This window comes from Heliconius melpomene, chromosome 1 (assembly GCF_056956725.1).
Source record: "Heliconius melpomene rosina isolate 202511_hmr_F chromosome 1, ASM5695672v1, whole genome shotgun sequence".
NCBI lineage: Eukaryota > Metazoa > Arthropoda > Insecta > Lepidoptera > Nymphalidae > Heliconius > Heliconius melpomene.
In genome coordinates, this window is record NC_140389.1 from 3,399,118 (window position 1) to 3,416,008 (window position 16,891).

Genomic DNA, 16,891 nt, shown 5'->3' on the forward strand with positions numbered 1-16,891 from the left:
CTAATTAAGCAGTTATTATATAATTAATATTTCCTTCCTTTCTCTTTCTTCTTCTTCTTTTCTCCAGTCAACAATCAATGCTTCCAGAATTTGGCGGAAAAGAGGGAACGGAGTATCTTAATACTAGGTGCCTAGGTTTATTCTGCCTACCCTCCTATGTGCGGGATACAACGTAATTCGTGAAGATGAAATAATAGTATTATCATAGAGTGTATTATACTTACTTAGGTGTAGCTAAACCGGCGGAATTCTTGTTCATCCGGCGTCCATTTCTTATAGGCTGTCCAGACGCATCAAACAATTTTGATAGAATATAAGCAGATTTATTTATCGGATTTTGCAATACCGGTGAAAAGTAAGAAGGAATTAGGGGAAATTGTACAGGAATATAATCATCCATATGCCTGTGCCCTTTATAATTTAATGGTGTCTGTATAGGCCCAAAATTTCTTCTTGCAGGTGCAGGTGAGTTTTCTACTATTCTATATATTGAACTTCCTTCATTTTGTATTGCATTTGTTTTAGCTGGATTTACAAAGTAGCTACGAAGTCCTTCTGGTTGATACAGTGGACCTTTTGTGGGATCCTTAGAAATGTTTGGTTGACGTATAATTTGAATATCATCATTTCCTGAAAAAATATGCTCTTTTAATACAATATAATAAAGAACAAGTGCTTTAATATACATATAATGCCTATATTTCTAAAATTTAAATGTGTATTAACTTTTATTATAATAAATAAACAAAAATTGTTTTGACTTCCTCACCTTTCCTAACTTTAACTTGTTCATTTCGGACGGAATTACTTTGCCTACCTTCTAGAGGCTTTACTGTTCTTGAATCTACTCTGCCTGGAATTATTTCAGACATTTTTTCTCCCTTTTTATCTTCCAAGTTTGACATCATTCTCCTAGTTGGTATTAAATCATCAAGCACATCCCATGACTCGTTTGACTCATCACTTGGCTTTACTGATTCAGGCTTTGTACTTCTAGATTCTTCTTCTGGTGCGTTTTTAGTTTCTATTGAAGAATCAGTTGGATTCTCTAAATATTCAGTACTGTCGTCTTCCATAACTGCGGTTACACTTTCAATGCCAATTGCTTTCTTCTCTTCTAAGTGTAATGATTGTGTACCTACTTTATTTTCAGGCTCTAAGTTACTTACAAAATTTTCATTCATTGGTTCATTTGTTGATTCTATAGATTTAGTTTCTATACCTTGTTTTTCTCTTTCTTCTAGTGCTTTTGAATAATGTTTATTATCATCAACTATCTTATCAATGTTATTTATTTTAATTATTTCACTACCGCTAATTATACTATCAACAGTTTTTGAAACTAAACCATTTTCTTCGTCAACGTTGACTGCTACGTGGCTTAGTGGTGTGAAAACCTGAGAGTCATCTCCGACTTTGGATACGCTTACATCGCTAGCAAGGCTTACCTTCTAGAACGAAAAAAATAAGACAATCTTTTATTATTTTTATTATATCAGCAATAAAACGAACTGAAACTGTGTAAGATAACATATCCACCATATATTACTAGGAAAACCGCCACGAAATATCTTGAATTTTGGCGGAATTCGAAAAGCTTAGAATGGAGTGTCTTGACCCTATGCAATATAAATATGCAACTAGAATTTAACAAAATAATAGAATTTAATACTCACATCAATCGGATTTGATAAGCTTGAGGCAATTAGCACATGTATTAATACAACACTGTTATTCATTATTGATGGAAATTAATTTGAGCATATTTGTTAATTACGTTGAGACGTTTATAATAAAGCGCGTACTAACACAATCGTACAATATATTTAAACTTATTACCCATTTCAATTGATGCTGTGTAATTCATTCGGTACGCCTGTTTAGTGTAAAAACATGTTTGCGTCATATAAAATGATTTATGTACTTAGTTTTTTGCAGGATTTTTATTTCTAATCTAGATTACGAAAGATTGAAAATGAGAAGTCGTAAATTTCAAAATACACAGTTTAATTGAAGTGTATGTAAGTAAAGTGTTAGGTGTAACACATTCTATTAATGCTGATTAATTTTTACGCATATTAGCTTTTTCAATGACGTAACTAAATTCCGTTGATAAAATTAGTTTGATTTTACACTATGTAATTTTAATTATAATGTATGAATCAAAGTCGCATTAAGAGATTCTCTACGTTTGTGAGTTATGGACAAGGTATTTTTTTTTTGTTATTAAATCATTTTTTTAAATAAAATAATAATATTATTATTGTTAATGTACTTTCTATCCAATTTAAATATATTTAAATACTTTGCTTAAATAGTTTTCTTATTGCAATGTTAAATTGATTTCGAATTTTTATTATTTTTATTACTGGCTTGTGAAAACGCCAAACACTTGATAGAAGAATTACTTTGATTATTGTCTTTCTATGAAAAAAGAATTATTAGTGACACATTATTTTATTTTATAATTTTTCAATGTTTCTACAATTATTTAGTTATTGATTAGTATTTTTTATTCCATAAAAAACAATGGTAAGTAAATAATTTTTTACATGTTTAAATTTTAATATAATCAAATTTAGCATATGTATATACCTTGTATCTTAGTATAGGACACGAATTACTGACGCTACATAAGAGATGTTCTGCTCCTGATATCGTTAGGACAATTGACTTTAGTTTGTATTTTAAAAAAATCATCAATAATTTAATTAAAATTTTTAAAAAGGTTTTCCTATATTAAATGTTTCTACAAAAAAGAATTAAAGTGATGAGATAACAGTACCAGTAAATGACAGTGTAGTACACACATAGACTTTTTTGGTCTGTCCGTACACTCACATATTTTGAACTACTTGAACAACTAGGACTTATTGAACTTTTACTAGCGTTGAACTTCGCTACTTAATACAAGCAATGTCTCAAATTTATTGAAAATTTCAATAATAACGAGTAAGTCTTATCGGTCACTATACCAATATTGGTTTCCAATAAAATCTTAAATTATTGTAAATCTACAAAAAAATAACTCTAATTACAAATAGTTCAATTTTTTTTACGCGTAAGTCTCTAGGCTAAAGTGTTTTTATAGTGGCATATTTAAATGAAAAAAGTAAGCGTAAGGTTTTAAAAATTGATTCAGCACTCTCTGTATAATTGAAAATTTTATTAATAATGATTTATTCAATGTCAAGCAAGACATGGGTATATAATATTCAACTTCGTTATTATATTGATTACTGACGACACGCAATACCTCCAGAATTCGGAAAGTGGAGAACGGAGTGTCTTAACACGAGGTTCCCTCTGCCTACCCTGGTGTGGGCGGGATACAGCGTGAAGTTGATTTTATTTATTTTTTATTTAAGTATCTTAAACAGAAAAAAACAGAGAAGTAAGAGAGATAGGGGAAGACCATACCTGACCTTCAGTTTTTGTGAATAACAGCAGATAAGGCGAAATTCATTCCATTATCTTTTTTAAACTTCAAATAGTTTTATCAATTTTTCAAAATAATTCTATTGATCCTTTGAAACGAACGAATTTGAAGTTTAAAATATATATACACATAAATTTGTATGTCACAAATATTTGAAACTATAGGCGGGTCCTCAACCGTCGGGTGCAAGTCGTGGCAACTGGAAGAACTTAGCAAACACTCAAGAGGAGGAAGACGCCTTCGATTATGTCAAATTTAGAAATCAACCTCAGCCATCGGGGTACGTTCCACATCTGATTTACTTTTGTTTTTGTTGTTTACGCACCAGCCTGGATATTGTAGAATAATCAGAGCGGAACTCAAGCTGCGGGATTGAGTTCTGCTACTCACCGCAAGACGTCTCAAAAATTGAATAGAAAGCGAAGTACGCAGTATCCGCAAGTTGTATCCCACATATAGCAGGGTAGGCAGAGGGAACCTAGTGTTAAGACACTCCGTTTCCGTTTACTGAATTCTTCCAACCTAAAACCTTCGCGCCTACAGCCCCAAGCTGTGTCTCAACAGTATTTCAATATACGAGTACATTATATTATTTTAAATATTCAGGGTGGTGGGCTCCGTAGCGCACATGGTGAAGGGCGCTCTAGGCGGCGGCATTCTCGGCGGTCACGTGGCCTACATGAAAGGTGGTCTATTCATCGGCATACCTTTCAATCTGCTGTTTGGATTGTACATGACTTATTGTTTATATGTAAGTATGCCTAACTAAATAGTAAAATTTCACTTTTCTATTCCCACAGGTTCTATTCCCACTTGGAACAGATATTAATTTATTTAGCATAAACTTAACTGTCTTAACTGTCTCGCGCATGGATGTCCATATAGTATCACTACATCTAAACTTCTATATTAATATCTATAAGGTAAAAAGTTTATACGTTCGCTGTGGATTGATATAATAATTATGTCAACTGACAGACGAATGCCCACTTCCGCCTACCCGTGACCATGGAGTATTGTGAAGTGTGAAGTTTTCGAAACGTCGGCTTTCCAAAAATGGAGAATACTGATTGACATGGTTAATGCGGTTAAATCAAACCAAAGATCCATATTAATGTTGCATATTACAGATCTTGGTGTTATCAGCACAAGTGCTCTACAGAAGAACTCGAGTCACTTTTATGTCTTATCCAGACGTCGGCGAAGCGGCGATGGCGTGTTTCCCAAATCCGAAGGTCGCCAGATTTTCTAAGTTCTTCAGGTAATTACTGAACTATTTATATATACTAACTATAGACTCTATTTTTTTTAATCTTCACGCTTTGTCCCGTAATGATCATCTATCCCGCATTACCGGGAATACCGTCGGAATCGCACTCGGGAAAATGAATTATTTTCATTTTCTCGCTCTGGTAACCAAACAAGGCGTATCGTGGAGTACCGCCGCTCAACACGTCTAATAAAAAGAAGAATAACATTCATATACTTCTGGTGTTTGACCATCATTTCTGCTATCTTTACTATGTTTTTTCGTTTGTTTTTGCGACTTTTTAAACCAACTATAACTACTAGCGTTATTTTTTTTTATTGAGATAAATTTGTATAATTTTTCAGATACTCTATAGATGCCATTATATGCATTGACTTGTTTGGTTCCTGCGCTTGTTATCAAATCATTATAGCGAAATCTATCAAGCAGCTCGTGGAGAACACCCAGGTGACGAGCATTGAAGGAAGTAATGGTAAGGGTATATTTAAACTTTTGGTAGCTATATATTAGAATTGATTGTTCTTTTATATTTCCATTTCTTCGATGCAAAGCGCGGCGTTCCCTCTGCCTACCCTGCTGTGTGCGGGACACTCTTTTATTTTAGGTTAGATAAAATCTAGTGTTAAGACACTTCGGTCCCTACTTTCCACCTAATTTTCGAGACATTGCGCGTTAAGTACCACGCTTTGTCTTGATCAGAGCAAAGAAGGAATACAAACAATAAATTTAATTCTAAATCGAGCCCGCAATCATTGCATTTACATTTAGAGCCAGTCGAGGGCCGCTGCACCACGACTGGCTGGGAAAAGTTAGTTTCACGCTGTGTCCCGTATATAGTAGGCATACTCCATTCCCCACTCTGCCCAATTTTAGGGACTTTGTGTGTGTTTTGTTATGAAAATAATATATTCCCTCGAATGGGGCACTTTTTAATCGACGACGGCCTCTTTTTATTTGTTTTTAGTTATAAATAATAATACAACTACTATGTTACAGGAATGCCTGATTTAAGAGTGTACTTGGCGTCTATGATAGTACCGATTATTTTGATCTGTTTGATAACTCACTTAAAATGGCTCGCGCCTTTCTCGATCGTTGCTAATATTATTATATGTAAGTTTTATTCCTTATAACTAGCGGACTGTTCTCGGCTTCGCCCGCTTTAACTACTGAATTGTTTACTTAATTAGTTAATACGTTCCTGAAATCTGTTACTGCATTGAATTACGTTCCTGTTTAAAATTATAGGTAATGTATGTTTGCAGCACATTTAAGTTTCCTAATGGGAAAATTATTAAAACTTTTCGTAAGGTTACATTTTCGTAATTCCAATAAAAATATTCAATTGTTATAAAAAAACTTATCTGTACTTAATATAGAATCATTGTGTGTTGCTGTACATGGATTTCATTAGTTTATTTCGGGTTGTCTGGCGTTAGGTTCTGCCACTCAACCCGAAATAAAAGCGAAGCAATGTATTACCCTAATTTCCCTCCTCCATTCTAAGAGACACCCCGTTCTCAACTTTCAGTCGAATTCGGAGACGAAAAGATGAAAAGAATTTAAACATTTCTAAATTAAGTTTGGATTTTTCTTTCTTTGCTTCAAGTTTTTCTTTGCTTCAAGGGACCTAGATATTTAACAAATCTCGATACCTCTATAAAAATGAGTCACAAAAATGAGTTGACAGACATACAAATGGACGATAACGTGATCTAACAGTTTTTTTTCTATTGAAGTACGGAACCCTAAAAACTATTGGCTTTATTACAGTGTTCTGCATAGCATTGACCGTTTACTATGCATTCATGTTGAACCCTACGTTTTCAAACACGGTGGCTGTAACGAAGATATATAATTTTTTTGAATACGTCGGCATGTCGGTGTTCAGCATGTCCTGCTCTGGCGTGGTAATACCTATCGAGAATAATATGAAGGATCCGAGGAAATTTCCACAGGCTTTGTTCTGTGGTAAGATTTAATGGTTAAAGTTCCATCAGTTCAACTCATTCAATGAATATTGGTTTAAAAATGTTTTTTTAGCTTAAAAAAGGTATATCCTGCTTATAGCAGCCGAAGCAGAGGTAAGAGAACCTGGTATTAAGATACTTCGTTTCCCTTAACACTTCCGTGCCCTACGTGAATTCTCAAGGTATTGCAAGATGAGTGGTGGAACTCAACGCCGCGCTTTGCCTGATGGCCAGAGTGAGGAAATGAATATCATGAATATTTAATTTCCTCGTGGAAGTGGGATTCGAGCCCACAACCGACGTGTTTACAGTTGCTGTGGCACGACGGCCTTCAAATCATTTTTACTGTACTGTACTAAATAATAATATCTATGTTAATACTAATCTAATAAAGTGCAAGATTATGTTTGTTTGTTTAAAGGCTAAGACATCTGGAACTACTGGTAGGATTAACATTTTTGTTTTGTATGAAAACCACACTTCTCAAAAGTGGTTTAGGTATTATATATTTATTTTGTTTAAAAAAAACTATTTCATTTTTGGGAAGAAAAAAAATTATGTTTACGGAGGAAGGAAGAAATTCTTTTCTTTCCAGTTAAACGGACTATGAACCAGTAGTTCCTAAGATTAACGCCACCACCAAGCAAACTCTTCAGCTTAATAATTATAGTATAGATGTCTTAATGTCTTGATGTCTTGATATCTTAATTTTTTATGTTTTTATAGGAATGGCACTTATTATAATGTGCACGTTTTCGGTATCGTTCTTTGGATACGTTGCCTTTTTAGACGCTTGTGAATCTCCCATAACTGTCAACTTCCCTATGACTCTGTTAGTACATTTTTACTTTTAATTTTCTTATTAACAATTTAATCGTTATTTTAACACATTTTTTCATTTTTCTTTATTTTCTCTTTTAATATTCTTTATATAATAATAACAATCAACGTTGCTAATACAAAGAAGTGTAATTTTAATTATTTGTTTTCAAAATTTCTAAAAAATTGTGATTTATTTTAAAAAGTGTATGTAATCAAAAACTACTCTTGTTAGTAGTTCAAAACAGCAATAACAGAAATTTGCAATTTTTGACTTTTCAAGTTTCGCAATTTGAAATATTTTAGTACATATTATATTTTTGCTTTTAATATAATTTCAGTTTCCCCAAAATATTGAAAGGTGGTATAGCTATCATGATTTACGTGACCCACGCGCTGAACTACTGGGTGCCGTTCAATTTGTGCTTCTACTACATCAAGCCGTTCCACAACCAGAACAAGATTTTGATGTGGGAATTGATTTACAGGGCAATATTTGTTGTGATCATTGGCATCGTCGCCATTGTGTTTCCCAATATTAATGCTCTTATGGGTTTTGTAAGTTTTTAGTTTGATACTGTTATATTAGGTTTTAGCTGTATATTTACTTCTTTTTTTTTCAGCTTTACGCTGTATCCCGCATGTAGCAGGGTAGGCAGAGAGAGCCTGGTGCTAAAATATTACGCTCTCCACTTCCCGCTGAATTCTGGTGGCAATGGGTGTTGAGTGGATATCAGAACGAATGAAAATATTATATATTTCATTTCCTCGAGTGAGAATCGTGCCGACAACCTGTCGCGAGTCACCCACTAGTCCTTAACGCTAAGTTATCTTTGTTTATCTATATATATAAAAGGACTTGTCCTCACTGACTGAGGTAAGACGCACGCACAGCCGTAACCGCTGTGCGTAGAAACGTTAAATTTGGACAGATGTTTACTTTCGTAATCTGGACATCCACTAAGAAGGGATTTTGGAAAATTTTAACCCTAAAGGGGCGAAATAGGGGTTGAAAGTTAGTATGGAAAAAATCTTAAATCGCCACCGATTTTTATAAAATTTGAAATTTAGACTCTTAAAAATATTTCATTGAACACATGTTTCATGGTTTATTAGAATTCACCCTATTTAGTATTATATATGGAGAAAGAGTGGAACTAAAAAATTGTACTGCTGTCAATACGATTTTTCTTAGCTTATATAACTATTATAGTATACTAGCGGACGCGCGCAGCTTTGCTTGCTGATTGCTTAGGGGTGAATTCTAATAAACTTTGAAACACGTGTTCAATAAAATATTTTTAAGAGTCTCAATTTCAAATTTTATAAAAATCTGTGGCGATTTAAAGATTTTTCTATATAAACTTTCAACCCCTTATTTACACCCCTAGGGGATGAATTAAAATAAACCACGAAACTTAAGTTCAATGAAATATTTTTAAGAGTCTAAATTTAAAATTTTATAAAAATCGGTGGCGATTTAAAGATTTTTCCATACAAACTTTCAACCCCTTATTTGCACCCTTAGGAGGTGAATTCTAGAAAACCATGAAACATGTGTTTAATTAAATACTTTTAAGAGTCTGAATTTCAAATTTTATAAAAATTGGTGCCGATTTAAAAAAAATTCTATACAAACTTTCAACCCCTTATTTGCACCCTTAGGGGAAGAATTCTAGAAAACGATGAAACACGTGTTCAATTAAATACTTTTAAAAATCTAAATTTAAAATTTTATAAAAATCAGTGCCGATTTAATTTTTTTTCCATACAAACTTTGAACCTCTATTTCACCCTTTTAGGGTAAAAATTTTTCAAAATCCCTTCTTAGTGGATGTCCAGATTACAAAAGTAAATATCTATCCAAATTTAACGTTTCTACGCACAGCGGTTACGGCTGTGCGTGCGTCTTACCTCAGTCAGTGAGGACAAGTCCTTTTATTATAGTATATTAGGCCACCAGGTAGTAGCATACAATTATATAATAAAAAATCATATATTTTTTCAGCTGGGAACATTTTGTCTGTCAAACATGGCGTTCATCTGGCCGAATATGATTTATTTAATGACCATATGGCAGCGACCAGGCCTCGGCAAGTACAAGTGGAGGTTGTGGAAAGGAGTAGTTCTAATCTCGATTGGCGTCTTCATCCTTATTTGCGGATCTGTCGTCAACTTCAATGAATTATTATCTGTTTTCAGATAAATCATGTATTTAGATTCGATTTTGATTAATTTTTTGAACGTATATGACAAATTGTTTGGCTTCTTACATTTCGTCAAATTGAAGTGTTGAAGGATTTTGTAAGTCGCTAATGTTTGCTTGACAAATTGTAAAAGTTGAGCTTTCAGCTTACCTGTACGAACAAATAGATTTTTCTAGCTTTTAATATCTCGTTGTTTATTTTTTTATAATTTGATTTAACTGTTGTTGGTTGTTATATTGTGATTTTTATGATTATGTTATTAAATAAATGTTTTTATTTATTTTGTCCTTTCCATCTTAAATAATAGGTACTGGCAACACCATATCTTCTTTATGGATCGTCATTTTACTGAATTGTAAAGAAATCGGATTTTAAATTTGGAATTTATAAATTTCAGAAGATTTCATAGATGCATGATGTTTTAAAAATTGTCAATTGTCAAAAATTTTAAAAATTGTCGTATTAAAAAGGAAAATGCTTAGTTTATTTACTGGGCCTACCTAACGTACCAGTACGCGCACGGTAAGCGCGGTTGCATAAATCTCGATCCCGCTTAAATTTCAAGATATAAGGTAGCCTATATGTTGTTCCAAAACCTCCTTCGAAAGAAAGCCCCATAAAAATCGGTTCTGCTGTTCCAGCGATTAGCTTGGTTTGTTTGTGTTTTAGTATCGTGTACTACATGAAAAAACACAGTTATTTTGAAATAACAGACAGGCATTTCAATTTTATTTATATACAGTAACAAGTAAGTAAGTATAGTACATGTGACTGGATCGAAAGATATAGAGATACCTGTCTACAAGGAAGCACTGTTGCTTTTATTTCACTTCTATTGATATGTCCGACAATTAACCTTATAATTTTAATGTCATGTTAAAACTTAAATAACAAAACAATGTCGATTTTATTTGAGATAGACCAGAGTCGGGGTCTTTTGGATATTTATTATACGAAACAGTGTGGTAAGCGACAAGTGTAAAATGAACCGCCATTACGTTGATGTTTCACATGTAATTGTAATAATAGGTTTAAGCTTGGTATTCAATGATTTTTAGTAGAGGATTGTGATATTATCTAAAAAATACGAGTTCTAATAATAATATAATTTCTTAATAATAATATAAATATATTAAGTAGAAGCTATTAAAGATTACTTTTAGATAGTAATAAATAGGTACGGAATTTTAATTAAACTTAAAATTCATTTTCATTTAAAATTATTTCATAGAAATTTATTAATACTAAATTTTTTTTGGAACATAATGCTCTCTTCCTCAATTCCTTAAAGTCTGTGGATCGAAATGCCTCTGAGAGTAAACGTGATAATTGTGAATTTCATTCAAACTCGTGGAAATTATTTATTTTCATTTCTTCACTGTAATAATAGAGCTTCGCGACTCGAAACATCTCAGAAATTCAGTGGTGCGTGAGGAATGAAAGTTAATAATAATATTAAAAAACATTAAACATTTGAATATTCTCTAAGGGGCCTCTACGTGTTGGACCTGTGCCCTCACGCAAGCCTTCCAAAGGACCGGGTTCTTTTGAACCCTTGAATCTTTAAAGAGAAACATAATAATAATAATACGAATCACCCATGTGTCCACACGCTTATTCAGAAATCACAGCTCAATTGGAACTGGCTAACCAACATCCCCGGCTAAAATATAAATAGATTTGAACGCGTGCGTTGCTTCGTTCTAAATACCGTCCGGCGGTCGCGCTGCCCGGACTATAGAGAATTCCTATTATTAGGGATTTTTGACGAAATACGATTTTTTTGATTGGAAAGGTATCCCTTTTTGTGTGTTCATTATTTAAATATATATACAATTTTGTTGTTTGTTCAGTGATAATGTGTGAACAGTGCGTTCAGCGGTAGTGTATGGATGTGCCTAGTGATTTTTAGTAAGTATTTTATTTATATTTTATTAGTTTCTAGTTATACACGAGCCACGAGTTTTTGTATAATAATTTTCATCGTCCACAGATAAAGTAAGCAAAGAGAATGTAGTGGAAGATGGTTATATTGTGTAGTGGCGGAGTTAAACGCCACACAATTTTTATTACGGTGTTTAAACGTAAAGAGCATTATGATGGCATCAATAGTCTGTCCCCTTAAAGAAGGTCTACTATAGAAAGGTTCTTCCGTTCTTAAGTGATTGAAAGACGACGCACTGACGTTAGGTACTACTAGTGATAGAAAGTTGAAATTTGGCATCTAAAAATATATGGAAATTCTTACTACACTATTAATTACTATATTTTTTTTAAAATCACAAAACTCAAACTAAAGTTACCTTTAACGGACTATTAATTGCAATATCAAAATTTAAACAAAGGACTATATTTTCAAAATATAAAAAAAAAAAATGCAAAATATTTTCTTTCCCTATATAGAAACTTAGACTACTAAAGGAAGCTTCGTTTAATATACTAGGTAGTGGTAGGTAGAGTTCGGGTGCCGTAGTCTACCTATAAGATATTCATGCGGAAGTAGCAGCCTGGCGTTAAAAGATGAGAGCTAACAAGATTGGAGCTACCTTGAAACTAAATTATTTTGTTCGCCCTTCTTGAAAAAGTAATTTAGGCTTTGATTAATTTAGGCTTTGATTAATTATTAATATATAATAAACAATAATTTAATTATTTAAAATTGATAATTAGCAATTAATGTTGAGTAGAGGCCGTCACAGCAATGAGTGACTGTAAACCTGATGGTTGTGAATTCGATTCCCACTCGATTCATTAAACCGATAAATAATATTTTCATTTTCTGACTCTGATAATGAGGCATTGAATTTTGCCACTCAACAGGCAATGCCACAAGAATTCTTGTCTCCTTCTCGTCTCCGGGATTGGAGTGTCTTAACACTAGGTTCCCTACCCTACCCTGCTATGTGCGAGATACAGCGTGCAGTTAAAAAAAAATGATAAAAATATTAGAGATATTACCAATAAAAAGTTAATTGAGGTGTTTCATGCAATATTTCTATGCAAAAATCTGAAAAGTACAAAGCTGCAAAAAAAAAAATGTCCGATTTTTATACATAACATATAGATTTTCGATAAGTTTAAAATGTTTGGCGTGTGAAAAACATTTTAAAGCATTGCAGTAAAAAAAATATTTTAAATATATATTTTTTATATTGAATCAGGTTTAATATTTTATTACCTTCATGATTTTATCCCGCACATAGCAGGATAGGCAGAGAAAACCTAGGTTAATTTTTCACTCCCTCAGTTTTTGGAAGCATTGCGTGTTGAGTAGCGGATCTGAACGCCGCGCTTTACCTCGACACCAGACGAAGAAATGAAAATATTGAATATTTCATTTCCTCGAATGGTAATCGTATCCACAACCTGTCACATTTACAGTCACACCTGAGCATTTTACTTTTAAGATTCTGGTAGCTAAAAAGCTTATTAGTTTTTAGTTAAGGAAATTCCACATGAATTTGAGGGTCATGCTAAAGTGAAAATCGAATTTAAACTCGTTACAATGCAGTTGTCAACAGTCGGTGATCTGTATACGAGAATTGAATTTTCCCTATAATTTATTAAATTTTAATAAAATAATAAGTTTTTACTGTTATAAAATTCTTGTTGTGTCATGTTTTTTAGTACAGTTCGCCTTAGTTTTTAAAATAGAGAAGTAATGTGGACATACAGACTAACAGATATAATAGATTACTAACGGATCTTGACTCCAAGTGTTGTTTTGACCTGTCTTCAAAAATAAGCTCTTAATATCGCCTAAATAAGAGGATAACACATACTATATTAATATTTTAATTCTATATATTAACATAGACACTGTAAAGCCTTTACAAAGTAACCGTGGAACATGAAAACTATGGTATCGTATAATTTGGCCGATCTCCAATATACGGCGAATAAAATAAGCATAATATTACGACTGTCGAAGTAAAAAACTTTGATCATTAACACGTCCATTATTTGTCTTAATTAGTTTTAATCTGTGGAAATTGGGTTTAATCTGTGGAAAATGTTCTTAATGACATCACTATATGTAAATGTCAATATTTATGAGCGTTTATTTTAGTTCGAAAAAACTACACGGCTACAGTTTAAGATATTTATATTAATAATAATAATAATAATAATGCTTTATTCAGTAATTAAATGTTACAAATGCACTCTAATTTAGTAGAACTATGGAAAAAACAAGACAAGAAATTAGTAGAGGTGAGCGATGGCAGCCGTACTAGTGTAAACTGTGTCACAGCTGCCAGCATCTTTGCCCCTTAAGACACTAATTCGATGACAAACGTGAAAATACTCATCAATTACATATTATTATGTTGACATAAGCAAAATAAAGCGATATAACAACGTTTAAATTAATTATTGAGAAAGAAAAACAATTAGATTCTGTATTATTACCACGTGTAGAATGTGTGTGTGTGTGTGTGTGTCTGTGTGTGCGTGTGCGTGCGTGCGTGCATGTGTGTGTGTGTGTGTGTGTGTGTGTTTATGCGCGTGAATGTATGTACGTGTCGTGAATGTAACTTAGCTACGAAGAAGATTCTCCGTATCCAAATAGGACAACTTCTGCAGCCAGGTATACATAACTGCTTTACATTTCGTAGAAAGCAAAGGGTAAATGTTGATAATTTTATTAACATCATTGTATAAGCGACTGCTTAGGACATAGAAGTGAGAACGAGCTAGCTTGGATTTGCAACATACCATATCACAAACTTTTGGGTTATTGCGCTTGCATATGGTCTTAAAAGGAATACTCCTGTGCTATGTGTGTATTACGTAAAGCTTTGTTATTTCTTATTGAAAAATCAAAATTGACATAGGTATATAAGTAACTTTTGTTTTTAAAGTAAATTTGAAATCATTGTAAGTTTATAGTGTGCAAAAATATTGTGACGACACTTTTTGTCGTAATAAATTTAATAAATAATGAAAACATCTTTTCAGTGTCGTTGTTAAAAATATTACTTTTTTTTACAATTTTGAGAATATAATATAATATTCTCTATAAATATTAACAAGTAAAATTTATCAAATAAGTTAGCTAGCTCTATCTCGCTCTAGCTACTGTCACATAAATATATTTCTTCGTCTTTTTTTGGTTTTCAATATTTTTACCTCTTTCAAATTTATGCAATGATATTTAATATTATTCATTATTTATTTAGTCATTTTAAATATTATAATTAAACAAAGCCTATACCAGTACATTCCGTGAAAAGTGGTAAAAATTTACTTGTAGCAACTCTGAAAATTCCCGAAGGCAGGTTTGCGACTTTGCGGGTTTCAGTATTTCTGCGGCACTCGGCCGTATAACACGCTATCTAATAAAGTGAATAAAAATGTGTTTCCTTTGTTTTTGTTATAAAAAGTAACGTGAGATTGTGCCATTTTAAATAGCATATTATAATAATAAGTGATTGTGAGTGTTATATTTTATAATCTGGATTTTATTAGACTTTATAAAGGTTAGTTTATGTCATTTTTGATTGCCATTTTAACTATTATCTATAAAAAAAGGATATAAGCGATTTTGTTTTGTCGTTCTGCGTGATAAAGCTTATTTTTGTGTGTAAAAATGTTCTTTATGCTTTTATGTTTTGAATAGACAGCTAACTGTTATTTATTATATTTTGACATAATTCGGTCGCGTTTAATTATTATTATATTTGTAAAAAGAGCAATTTTGCGAAAATTTCCATCGCTGAAGAATAATTTTAATTTAATTGATACTAAATTAGTTGTTGCTTATATATATTTTTCTATATTGTCAGTCTATTATATATTTTACGTCCATTTTGAAACTTCAGGCACCAATGGTGCAATTTAAAAATATTTTTTTAAGCTTCACGCTGTATCCCGCACACAGCGAGGAGAGATGTAATTAAGTGTTAAGAAGAACGAAGAACGGTGTGTACCGTTCTCTGTTTTCCATCCAATTTTAGAGAGAAAATGAAGTTTTTATTTATGTATTTATTTGTGGCGGAACTCAACAGCGTGCTTTGTCTTGCTATAAAAGGCAGGTAACGAAAATAATATATACCCTCGAGAGTGAATCGAATCTACAACCGTCGCAAACAGTCAGACGGTCTTAAAATATATGTATAACTTACCATAACATAAAAAATCCACACAGCAGGGTAGGCAAAGGGAACTTAGTGTTAAGGCACTCCGTTTCCCACTTTCCGCCGAATTCTGGAGGCTTTGCGTGTTGAGTGGCGGAACTCACCGCCGCGCTTTACCGAACCCACAACCAGTCAATTTTACAGTCACACTTTATGTTCATGGGCCACGAATGGCCTCTACCATAACATTATATATTTATTTCTATATTAGATAACGAAGCTTTTAAAATTAAAATTAGGTTTAAATTATTTGTTTGTATAATATGTCTTCTAATGTCAACGAGTAAGGTAATTGGCGTCTTTTTCACGGTCAATTTTTATAGTTCAGTGGAGTTTTTTAGACACATTCATATTAATTTTGCAGTAAAAACTCGGGGCGCGGCGTTGAGTTCCACTACTCAACAATGATTTCAGAAATTTACTAAAAAGTATTGAATGACAGTGCTTTAATGGGAACAGAGTGTCCTACACTACACTGGGTCCCTGTGCTTACTCTTCTATGTGCGGGATAGAGCGTGAAGTTATTAGTTATCAAACTATAAAACGTGTAATTGCAAGCTCATCTCAATATTCATGCGGTAAATCCAACAGAATTCATGGCCCGTAAATATTTTACCCAACAACTACAGTTGGAAAAACATGGAATAAGTAATACGAAGGTGTAATGAATCCGGAGAATGATTTATGCTTCGTTACTTTTCTATGAAAGTGATTATGGGTTAATTATATTGTACTTACTTTTATTAATATATTTGTAATTTATTAATAGGATATATAGTTAAATTATCAAAATAGCATTTTTTTTAGCTTCACACACCTCAATTTTCACTTTCCGCCTAATTCTCGAAATGCTGTGTGTTAAATGGCGGAGTTCAGCTACGCGCTTTGTCTGGTCACCAGAGCGGATAAATGAAAATAATTCAATGCCTCGAGCAGGAATCGAATCCACAAGTCAAGGTCAGTCACACACTGTGCTATTACTGAGTTACAACTTCCTCAAGCTTATTATTATCTAATATATTTCGTTTTTCACGTACAAAGTTGTAAAT

At 32.7% G+C, this 16,891-nt stretch overlaps 3 protein-coding genes across 19 annotated transcripts in view; 2 read left to right on the forward strand and 1 right to left on the reverse strand.

The window, feature by feature from the left end:
• Positions 1-220: 220 nt before the first annotated feature.
• On the reverse strand, positions 221-1,739 carry LOC146540974 (uncharacterized). The gene is made up of 3 exons (XM_085194228.1): positions 1,677-1,739; positions 770-1,451; positions 221-630 (listed from the first exon to the last, which is right to left on the reverse strand). Exons 1-3 carry the CDS (start codon positions 1,737-1,739, stop codon positions 221-223), a joined length of 1,155 nt encoding a protein of 384 aa, XP_085050354.1.
• A 461-nt stretch (positions 1,740-2,200) lies between these two features.
• On the forward strand, positions 2,201-9,888 carry LOC146540975 (proton-coupled amino acid transporter-like protein pathetic). The gene is made up of 10 exons (XM_085194241.1): positions 2,201-2,209; positions 3,604-3,719; positions 4,046-4,190; positions 4,570-4,700; positions 5,054-5,187; positions 5,706-5,822; positions 6,483-6,680; positions 7,406-7,511; positions 7,840-8,056; positions 9,507-9,888. The coding sequence occupies exons 1-10, from the start codon at positions 2,201-2,203 to the stop codon at positions 9,702-9,704; spliced, it is 1,371 nt and encodes a 456-aa protein (XP_085050367.1). The 3' UTR covers positions 9,705-9,888.
• A 1,528-nt stretch (positions 9,889-11,416) lies between these two features.
• Positions 11,417-16,891, forward strand: part of RyR (Ryanodine receptor) — a 98,901-nt gene continuing 93,426 nt past the window's right edge. For 14 of the 17 annotated variants that reach the window (XM_085188147.1, XM_085188155.1, XM_085188089.1 and 11 more), the window contains exon 1: positions 11,418-11,616. The gene's annotated coding sequence lies outside the window, so the exon portion shown is untranslated. Of the gene's footprint in view, positions 11,617-16,891 lie in introns of all 17 variants that reach the window. The other 3 variants (XM_085188063.1, XM_085188071.1, XM_085188079.1) reach the window with 1 other exon arrangement.